This window comes from Acyrthosiphon pisum, chromosome A1, assembly GCF_005508785.2.
Source record: "Acyrthosiphon pisum isolate AL4f chromosome A1, pea_aphid_22Mar2018_4r6ur, whole genome shotgun sequence".
NCBI lineage: Eukaryota > Metazoa > Arthropoda > Insecta > Hemiptera > Aphididae > Acyrthosiphon > Acyrthosiphon pisum.
Window position 1 is genome coordinate 150145030 of NC_042494.1, and position 12609 is coordinate 150157638.

The 12609-nt window shown below is 28.2% G+C and overlaps 1 protein-coding gene across 1 annotated transcript in view; it reads left to right on the plus strand.

Annotated features, from left to right (window-relative positions):
* Positions 1-7150, plus strand: part of LOC100570322 (protein vestigial) — a 43564-nt gene extending 36414 nt beyond the window's left edge. Inside the window, exon 6 of the mRNA XM_003242557.4 lies at positions 6173-7150. Within this exon, the coding sequence (XP_003242605.1) occupies positions 6173-6222 (50 nt within the window). The 3' untranslated portion in view covers positions 6223-7150. The remainder of the gene's footprint in view (positions 1-6172) is intronic.
* Positions 7151-12609: the final 5459 nt, after the last annotated feature.

Below are 12609 nucleotides of genomic sequence, written 5' to 3' on the forward strand. Positions count from 1 at the left end.
TTTACTTATATTAATACCTTTCGCATCAACATATCTTGTGAAACTGCATTTTCACAACTTCAAATTATAAAAAACAAACATAGATCATGCATTTCACAACAGTCTTTAGAAGCTAACTTGCGTATTTCAGTTTCAAACATCACACCTGACATAAATATGTTATGCAAAAATATGCAAGCCCAACCGTCACATTAATAATTATCACATTTTCTATTATTATTATTATTATTATTATTATTATTATTATTATAAGCCTAGCCTGTGTTTGAAACCAAATCAATATTATTACTGAATATTTTTGTATTGCTTTATAGTTATTACCAATTATTTTTTGTTTATATATGTTTTAAGTTTTATACAACTATAAGATTGCATGTTTGAAAAATATATTTAAAACCATTTATTTTCTTTACATTTTAATAATTTATTTGTGCGAAATAGTGTATGTAAATTTAGTATATTATTAAGAAAAAATAATTAATGATTCTGATTGAGGGGGGCCTTGACAGTTTTACATCAAATTTAGGGGGCCCTATAACAAAAAAGGTTGAGAAGTACTGGCATAGATAATTTTCCACCCTATATGTTCAGAAATTTTGGAGCCACTACTACAAACACAGAAAGATAAAAGTTGTCCCGCGAAAAACAGTTTTTGCTTTGTTATATATTTGTAAGACGGAGACAACACGCATGCGGGTGTGACATCCTCTTAAACAATAAAGATATTTTCTCTAAATTTGGTATGATCTTTTAAACCCTAATAGTAAATACTAAATACTGTGTTAGAATCACGTTCTTCCAAATCTCTTGCGAATAGGTGCTTGTAAAATAATCATGAATATATTTTTTAAATTTAAAAAAAAAATCAATATAATATACCTAACTGATCTGGCAAACGTTTTAATAACCGAAAAGAATTTTTTCACCGCATCTAACTAAAGCAAAATCCGATTGGAGCACCAACTGAACCTAATATGTGTATACCTAAGATTCAATAGCTTTTGTGGTTTCCAAAATTGCCAAGTACTAACAGATGCTAAATATTTTTTTGTAGGTATATAGATAAGTTTAATAACAGTAACGAACGGTTACTTTGTATAGTTTATATTTTGATATGTAATCCTGAGGGGAGAGTTGTCATAACTTATAGCTCGCATTTATATAAAATCAACAAAATATATAAAACTTATATTATAATATGCAAAACTATTTATTTAAGCTTTCGTTATACGTACTCTAAAGCAATATTATATATTATAACAATAAAAAAAAATGATACCTAAACAATAATTATAGATATTACATAAATATAAAAAAAAAAATAAAAACACTTCACTTTTCGCTAAGACTTGGATATTTTCGGGATTTTTTTAAAAACTTTGTAGGTATAATAGATAACAGTAAATAACACATACGTCTAACCATGATTAAAGTTCGAGAGATCTTGATTTAAAAAAATTATAAATGGGAAAATATCCTTATATAATATAATATATACGTACCTATTACATCGAAACCTCCCCTAACATTTAGACACCTTTAAATAGCAAACACCTCAAAATAGTTGACTTATTTTGGGAACAAACTACAAATTTACTATGCAAACATAATACTCTGAATTGTGAAAACCTCTACATCGCGGAGAAAATTCAGCGACCTGCAAGAGTGTCCGGTATTTAAAGGTTTCACTGTTTTTATACTGATCACTATATTATATAAAAAAATATTGCAATTTTTATTTCGGTAAATATAATTTATTGTCATGGTAATTAATAAAAAATTTGTAATACATAAAAGTTTATAAAAAATTGCTACTGCGTGCATCTATATATTATGATGTGTATTAAATTATTATACAAGCATTTTAGACAAAATATCTGAAGGGGGTTGGCATGCAGTGAGCTATAGGGTCCCTTTAGCATATTATATTACGATAACACCCATGTAATATATATATAATATATATATATTATGTGTATAGAGGAAACACAAAAACATGACTCGAAAGCAAGTCGCGTGACCGCGTCCATCGGCTGTAACAACCGCAGTTACCTATGCGTGTACACGCACATCAGAAAGCGAATAGCGTATATATGTATATTGTTATTATATCGATCTCACGAGGGGTATATGCGATACACGAGCGAGCCGTGTCATTGGTTCGAAATGACCACACCTACACGGTCGGGCAACGTTACCAAGGCAACCGTGGTCATATATAAATGCCAAAATGTGCACGCACACACGCACATGTTAATATAATATAATAATATATATTATTATGCTATAAACCCGGTACCCATTTGTAGCCGAGTGCAGTGCACGCGAGAGTTGTGTGTGTATACCGCCTATAGCTAACAGCTATATAGATTATAATATATTGCCAGCGCCAAAGAACACTATAGGACGCTGTATGTATAAGAATATACACCTACCTATACAATATATATAATTGCATTCACTCCGCGGGTTCACCGTCGCGGTACAGTTAAAATACCAATCAATCGTTTTCCATTGCGATCGTGTGACATTCTAATTATAACTATGGGATGTAACCTACGACCTTAACGTGCTTTACCTGTAACCATTTGTTTCACCTCCGCATCGTTCGTATAAAATAATGTTCAGCTTTTAATTTTTATTCCGTCATGATGTATAGGTATAAATGCGCAAAAATACCTCTGCAAATATTTGAATCAGGTAAAATGTATAAAAAAAAATAACCAACAACGTAGATACGCGTTGTACATTTTTACATTAAAATATATACTTCTACGTACGTTTCTTTGATGTATATACCATCATAATATCCAGTTAGTTGTGTAAATCTATTATATTATTATTATATTGTCTCTTATTTCACTATTTATGTTTACACCTAAAACACTCATTTACATACTTTATAGTCACTATATCAGATAACTGTATATTATTGAGCATAATATATAGGCATGTATTATAAGTGTATAATTAGGATAAGATACTTTTTATACCCTTAATTTTTATCACTGGATTATATTTTATATAATATTGTTGTTATATGCTATGTTTTTCTCTGTCTCTCAGTCCAGAAATCGCAAAAATGCAGATTACTCCATTACGCCGCTGGCAACGAACACGCGGAAAAAGAGAAACCGTACGTGGTGCGGCGCGGTGGTATCCCAAAGTTTTTCCCCATTCGCCCGCTCTGCATCTCGCGGGTTCCGAGTCCCTCCCCAGGCCACACTTTGACCCGCCACACCGTCATATATACACTCTCTCGCCCGGGCGCATGCGCCGAATCCTCCCGGACGTTACAGCTTGCACATACATATTACTATAGGTATATATAGTAACCCTCGTCGCGCGTGGAACGAAACGACGCGGCTTTAAATTCTTCCCATAACTCAACCTCTCCCTCTCGACGATCCCTCATTCCGTCTCTGGTTCTGTGTCTCTCTTTCCCTCTATTTCCCCCGTTTTAATAAAACCCTTCGACTCTCCTACATCGCTATATATATACACGCGCGTTCTTACTATACATGTATATCGCATATATATATATATGTATCATATACTTTCCTGTCAGTATATATACACACATATATATATAACAGTCGTCGTCGTCGTCGTCGTCGTCGTCGCAGACTCCGCTCAAAAACGTATATTATTATATACGGGTATACCTCCCCACCCCTCGTCACAACTATATAATGCGCTATCTCTGCAGTATATATATATATACACACACTTCCCTTGAATCCTCGTCACCACCTCACCACCCCATCACACCACTCGCTTGTACACAGCACGTAAATGTGTATTATATTAACGAGCGAAATTTCGTTTCGCAAATGAAAAACGAAACAACACCGTGTTTGGAATGGTATATATAATACGTGTATGTATATTATATTATAATATGTAATATACTATGTGCATGCACATGTTAGTATACCTGCCTAATGATTTAATTAATTTTAATTTTAATAATTATTTTGTAGTTAAAAATTTATAAAATGTCAACTTTTGTATCTAAGAATTGAAAATTTAGAAGAAGATTCCACGTAAGCAATTAATTCTGTTACAAAAAAATCTAAAAAATACATTTACACAGTTTACTTTTATAGTCATTTTAAGTTCAAATTTGGACGAAATTACATATTGTATAACTCGTTATAAGTACCTAATGGATATTGTGATATGATTAATTTGGAATTTATTATAGGTACCTATTATAGGTCAATTTTTTTTTAATACCATATATAATATTATGTCTTATACCTAGACTGACATACCGTCTCCGCTCAGAATCGTTTTTCTTATACAATGATATTATATCATTGAATTCAAATTTAATACCATCCATTATACAGTGACCCACTTGTAGTCTACTGTACAGCAGAGCGACATCCACTTACCCACCTTTTTAATATTCCAATTATTGCTAGTGTCATAACTTATAATGCATTATATTAACGTGTTAATATAAACACAGAAATATCATGTTTTTATTCATGGATAGGTATCACCACTGAAAAAATATATAATATTCAAAATCGTCTTGGTGGAAACCTAGTAAACTTGGTAATCACTAATCAATGAAAATCGGTTTTAATAATATTTAAATCCGTCAAACCAAATTCCTTCAGTTTTGTCTGGATTTTTGGCCTAAAAACCACTGTCGCTATTGTCTATTGTATAATAATAAATGAATGGCCAAAAAATTTAGAAAAACCGCCATAAAAAAATATTCACGACAATCCCTAATAGGAGTCATAAATTACTAAATCAAGTTATACAAACTTGAAAAACAAATTAAAAGCCAAAAATTTGACTATCGAAAAACAAATTGATATTAAACTTATAATATAGTTATCATACATATATATACCTACCTATTTTTGGTTATAATATATTATATTGTGTTCAAATAAAGTTTGGTTGTGTGTTAACTAGCTGGTATATTACAATAATATTGTAGCAAATTATCGGCTTAACCTATCGGCATAATCGTATTAAGATTCCACGGCTCAATTGTACTGTCCCAATCAATAAATTTACAAATTTGGTTGGCAGAACCACTGCATAATGTGCGAATTGCTATTTATCTTTATAGTCTCTTGGCACTTTTCACGCATTAGTTTATATAGTAATCAAATTCCGTGTCTACAGCCAAATTTTAATACCAGCGCTGTTTGGTATATAACAGGTGTATCTATAATTATTCCGCACATTAAAATATATATAAACACACGTCACACACACACACACACACACACACACACACACACACACACACACACACACACACACACACACAAGACTATAAATCACAGACAAAAAATGCAAAACAAAATACAAAATAAAATGTAAGTAATTCAAATGAAAACACTGAATTATTAGCTGCAAATATAAATTAATAACTTTGAGAAATAAAAAAATATATATCAGATTATATGACAGTTCGACAGCCCGCCGTATATTACTCATCGTTTTTTTTTCTTTTTAATATAAATACGAATAATACAACTGTGAGCTGTTTGGATGAAAAAAAAATCAATCGACTAAATTCTTCGTATAATGCATGGACGAAGTGGAAAACTGATATTTCACGTAAGCAAAAATGTGTCGAAGCAAATGTCAGATTTTTTCTAAATATATTCGTTTTTATATTTTCATTTCATCTCGTATTATCTTTAATATTTAATAGAGGCCAAAGATGAAGGCATATATTATTATTACTGCGATACTTGTATATCGTACGACTCGACCTCCCTCCACCTCGTACGTGTATATATGTAAGAAAAAAAATGAGGACACATATGCACTTAGAAATATTTCCTCCGTAAGAAATAACATTTTTTTCCAGCTGACAGTAGTAGAACATAAATTTAAAAACATTCGAAAAATACTTCATAAAAAAAATTAAGTCTATAAATGCTTTATGGGAAAATACTGTTGCATTTTACTTGACTTGTAGAAATGTATTGTTTATATTATACAATATGTATTAATTATATTTCTAATTTATGTACTTTGTGTCAAGTGTGTGTTGATAATATGTTTTGGTTTTTTTTTTAAAAACAATAATTCTATCATACATTTTCAATTCACCACAATAATATTGCTGACGATTTTATGACTTATGAATCGCAGCTTTTTTAATTTTGTTTATTTTTTGTGATTGCAGGTCTAGAAGCTCAAGTACAAGAGACGTCAAAAGATCTATATTGGTTTTAAATGTTTTGATGAGAATGTTTGTTAAATTTCGGTAAAATATCATTCTTCCGTTGTTAATATTGAATAAGTGATTTTTACGTATATAAAAAATATTATTAGTTATAAACAGCAGTCGACACCTCAGCGAATGTGTAACACCATTTTCTATGTTCTTATACACCTAAAATAATTAGTCTTGGGTATGTCTATTTATACAAAACAATTATTTAAAAACGATAATATGATATATTACGATAATAGTTATGAATTATTATTAATATGAAATTAAGATCACGACGATAAACGGATTATTGAATAATTTTGTTTTGAAAAAACGTGTGTATTATAATTATATAAGCCGTGTTGTTTGACGTAGCGTAACTAGAAGGTATTTACAAATTATAAGCAATAGGTATATTATATGTAGTGCTAGTAATTAATATGATCACCAGATTTTCATTTAGCGGGTGTCCCAAAATATGGGTTATTGGCAGTTATATTTCCCAACTAAATATATTTAAATTAAATTATTATAATTATATTTTATTACTAGCAACTGATTATTACACAATATATAAATTTTACTGCTCGTTTATGAATAATAATACAAATTTAACTAAATTACCAAAAACGATATCAAAAAATATGGATATCTAAATTTTAAAAAATCTATCATTTTTTTCAAACGCTTAAATAATTTATTATACATAGCTAGTACATGGGTGTCTCGACGCTTCGGCGGTCTCGGTCAATAAATCAACAACTTTTCAAATTCCCATTTTTTTTTGATTTTTACTATGTCCAACGAGCATGTCAAAACTTTTTTCTTACGATCCTCGGCCTCCAGAATGATTGGAAAATTAAATGAAAAAAAAAATAGATAAATAATAAATAAAAAAGTACACATTTTATTTTATGCCGCAAATATGTTATAGAAATATGTCTGGTGTACATATTATACCTATTATATTTATTATTTCACAAAAGTAGGACGATCACAAAACTGACTGGAGACACTCTGTATAAAGGTAAACAAATATATATATATATATATATATATATTCATATCCTAATAATCTATACTCATAATATTACAATATTATGTTAAATTATTATTATAATAATTCTAATAGTTTTACTCACATTACTCACTATATATATAATAATAATTTAGTAGTGTTATTTTTATTTGTATACACTTTTTAACGAATCCGTTTAAATGTATTTCATAATTTACATAAGATATTTCATTTTATATTATTATATTATTATTATTATACTTTGTAAACTGTTAGAATCGTGTGTTGATGTGCAATGTTAGAGTAGGTTCCTATATAATATTATAGAAAATATTATATGATATTTACTCGGATATTATTATTATCGTATATATTAATATATAATAATTGATAACATACCAAAGGTATACTATCGTAATTGTATAAATATAATTATTAAGACTTGTACTTATGATGTTGAACAAATATAAAATATGTATCCCAAACGTAGATACGAGATCAATAAAATACTGAACCGTATGAAATACCTGCAAAATACGTCATGACTGTATGTTTTTATTTTATTTACAAACAACGGAACAATACCTGTGTCCCATCCTGAATATTTAATACAATATTATATCTCTCTCTTTTCCCTATATCCAATCTTTTTCTGTTCAATATTATTTTGTTTTACCTATAATGTATTATATTTGTAATATATATATTATAGGTACCTGCTATAAGGTTATGGTATGCAGAAAACGATAGTAAAAAAAAATTGGTGTAACAATAGTGCTTCTATAGTATGGACCATGAACTGGTTAAGCTCTTTTGGAAAATCTAAAAAAATCCATTTAAAATTGATTGGAAAAATCACTTCCGACTATTCCGAGATATCAAGAATTCAGTATCTCACAGGTAACATTGAACACATATGTATATAGTACACTGATAAGAATAAGAAGAAGAGTCCAACAAAAAATAAATCAAGAATACGGTATTTATACAGAGTGATTCACCAAACGTTCACAGTATTGTCCACCCTTCTTTTCATCCTTTAATAATACATTTATTTAAATTCTGATAATTAAGTACCTAATCTTCAATACAATATATTTTCAAATAACTACTTAGATTTTTTACTTAAATTTATTTAAGGGGTATCCTGTGACGATTCTATATCTACTTTTTTTCAAATGAGAACCACACGTTTTTCACTACATTTTTAGTTGGATGATTTTATTGAATATAATTTTGATGCATCTAAACAATCGAAATTCGAACGAATAGTTTCAGAGTTATTGAGCAATAATTATTATTATGTACATTATGTTAATGATAATAGTTTTTAACAACGGTTAACAGGTTTTAAATTGTCAATGTTTTACATCAAATATGAAATATATCTAGGTACCTAATATTTATAATATTCAGCGGCGTCATTTGCATGGGGGGGGGGGGGGCAAGGTGGGCATTTGCCCCTGTCTGATTTTAAAAGCAGCCTGCTGGGCCGGTGCCCATTTGTTGCCGTTTTACCATTACTATATTTTATTAGCACAAAAACATGCCTATTTTATAATATTTTCAGAAAATATTATACTATGTAAGTACTAAGAAAATATTGTCACAATGATACATTTTTACTAATTGATAGTTGGAATATATTTATTTATATTAAGACGCATGTGGGGACGTACACATTGTATGTATGGGTATGCATTTATGTATGTTTGTTTGTGTGAGTGTGTTTTGTGAAGGAAAATGAACATATTAATATTGTTGTATGCACAAAAATAATAATAATTAGTATCATAATTTTTTATAGTTTAATTTCTAAAATCTAAAATTAATACAAATTCTAAAAACAACAACCGATTCGCGATTGTCACTATTATTAATTATCATTGATCACGGACTTCAGTTAACTTGCGACAGTCGTGTATGCATGATTCAACTATTCTGCGTATTGTTCTAATATTTTAGTTGAGTAGGTACCTTATTCTACCTAAATTAAAATTTATTTTTCTCGTGACGCGTGTTTACATTAATTTTTTAATTTGGGCAAACTATGAATTAAAAAAAATGAATGGGTGGTGCACTAGTGTGGCTAAAAATATAAAATTACCGCAAACTGCTCAAGAATCGAAAGTAATTTCTGGTATGTTTAATAAACAAATTTATAGATTCAAAAATAAAAATAAGAAGATATCCTAATACGCTACTAATATTTTTGATTATCAATATAAATATTGCCATATATTAGTTTGTAGACTTTTAACTGATATAGCGGTAAGTATACAATTGTTTTTCTAAAATATCTGCTACCTTATATTTAAAAATGATGTTACCTAGTTAATAAGAAGCCAAAAGGGTACCATAAAAAAATGTAAGTAAATAATAGGTGGTTGCGAGCAAATAAGCGAGCGGTTTTTTTTTTACCAATTCGGGCCGGTCAAAACCTTTGCCCCCCTCTATTGAAAACTGAAATTACGCCACTGTATTTAGTCCAATATATTATAGTAAGTAAACTAATACTAAGGTATTGTACTCTGTCAAATATTACAAATCATAAAATGATAATAAGTTAATATTAATAACTATAATATTCAAATAATCATATATCTACAATACATATATCTATGTATCTACTAAATCTATAGTTTCTTGAGTCCTTGTACACCTAAAGGGTTTCCGAGTCAGCTATTTCTTAAGGAACAAAAATTATTTCATTGATAATTTACTTTCTATGAGTTGTATTATTCGGAAACTTATTAGTAAATATTATAGTTCTAACAAAATACAATCCTATAAAAAAAAGGTGGGTAAGTGGATGTCGATCTGCTGTACAGTAGATTACAAGTGGGTCACTGTATAATGGATGGTATTAAATTTGAATTCAATGATATAATATCATTGTATAAGAAAAACGATTCTGAGCGGAGACGGTATGTCAGTCTAGGTATAAGACATAATATTATATATGGTATTAAAAAAAAATTGACCTATAATAGGTACCTATAATAAATTCCAAATTAATCATATCACAATATCCATTAGGTACTTATAACGAGTTATACAATATGTAATTTCGTCCAAATTTGAACTTAAAATGACTATAAAAGTAAGTACTATCTAGTATCTTAGATTTAAAAAGAAAAATTTTTACGAATTCTTAACTCAAAATAATTTGCTAATTTTCGTGATTTTTCCATATTTTGTAATTTTTGAACTTAAAATGCTTATAAAAAAAAACTGTGACTAAGGATTTTTAATATTTTTCATCTGCTTTTGAAACAATATACTAGGATCCTTTTATTAAATTTTCAAGCTTTTTTGATCAACAAATAAAATTTTATTGATACTTTTAGAAAAAAAACTAAAAAAAAATGAAAACTGACAATGTCCGTAAAGAGCTCAAAATAAGTCAAAATATTTTGAAAATGTTATGGTGTATAGAAAATGCTAATATAAACACATTCGGTCAAAATTTCATGTATCTACAGTAATTTTTTTTAAAGTTACACCAAAAACTAAATTCAATTTTGTGAAAAATCGATTTTGCGTAAAAATTCCCGTTTTTCCTTAATTTTTCTTTGGTTTTTCTTGGCGCTTTTGAAAATTACTGGGAATTTTAAATTTTTACCTTCTCAATGCACCACCGATATTCACTTTCCAATAGAACAAGATACTGAAGTTGAAAATCGAAGCATTATTTCGAATACTTATCGTGTACACAGACACAAAAAAAAAATTTAAAAAAAAAAACACACATCATTGTAAAATCAATACATTCATCGTTCCACTCAGAATCTAAAACACATCAATATAAAATCAATACATTCATCGTTCCACTCAGAATCTAAAATTTACACGGAAAATCCATATTATCATCCCATAGGTACGCAAGGCTATATTATAATATTATCAGAATTAAAATTCTCTACTCATTATAGTTAACTACAAATTAAGAAACCGGGACATAAACAAGTTCAAAAATTAAAGTCAAGTTAACTTTTTAACTTAATTTTTAGATTCTGAGTGGAACGATGAATGTATTGATTTTACAATGAAGTGTGTTTTTTTTTTATTTTAATTTTTTTTTTAATTTTTTTTTGTGTCTGTCATCACATTTTAGGACAGTAAAAGTGTATGGATTTTCTTCGACAGTACCTTTTCAGATAGGAAAGTGAATCTAGTTGGTACTTTGGGGGGTCAAAAGTAACATTTTTCCAATAGTTTTCAAAAGCGCCGTGAAATCTGTTTTCGAGAAAATTTATTTTGGTTTTTGGTGTAACTTTAAATCGAATGACTGTAGATACATGAAATTTTCACTGGTTGTTTAAATTTCCATTTTCTATACATAGTAAAATTTTCAAAATATTTTGATTTGTTTTGAGCTGTTTAAGGACAATTTCAGTTTCCAATTTAATTAGTTTTTTTTTCTATGAATGTCAATAAAACTTTATTTGTTGAGTAAAAATACTTAAAAATTTAATACAAGGCTCCTACTATATTGTTACAATGACATTTGGAAAATATTAAAAATCCTTAGGCACAGTTTTTTTTTTATTAGCATTTAAAGTTCAAAAATTGACAAAATATGTAAAAATCACGAAAATTAGCAAATTATTTTGAGTTAATAATTCGTAAAAATGTTTCTTTTTGGAACTAAGATTTTAAAACATAATACAAGATTCCTTATAGGTTAATCTACCTTTATAAAAAAAAAAAATGTCTATAAGAAACTCAAGTTAAATTTTTATGAGCGTTTGAAATTCATATTTTTACAACATTTGGTATTCACTCGATTTCTTACGTAACGATTTTCTTATTTTGTTGTCATTAAAAAACGAATGACTGTAGAAACTTGAAAATTTCACTGAATGTTTATATTAGCATTTTATATATACGATAACATTTTGAAAATAATTTGACTCTTTTTGAGCTGTTTACGGACGTAAGTTTTCAATTTTTTTAGTTTTTTTTTTCTATAAATAATAAATATCAATTAAGTTTTATCTATTGGGCCAAAAAGTGTAAAAAATTAATAAAAAGCTCCTGATACATTGTTACAATAGCAGTTGAAAAATATTAAAAATACATAGGCACAATTATTTTTTATAAGCATTTGAAGTTGAAATTTTGACAAAATTTATCAAATTTAAAATTGAATAATTATTTTGTAGTTAAAAATTTATAAAATGTTCAACTTTTATATCTAAGGATTGAAAATTTAAAACAAGATTTCGCGTAAATATTTAATTCTGTTGCCAAAAATTCTAAGAAATACATAAGCACAGTTTATTTTTATAGTCATTTTAAGTTCAAATTTGGACGAAATTACATATTAAAAAACCTGGAATAACTATTTTAGTTATTTTGTTGTGATTGTATAATATTACTTGTG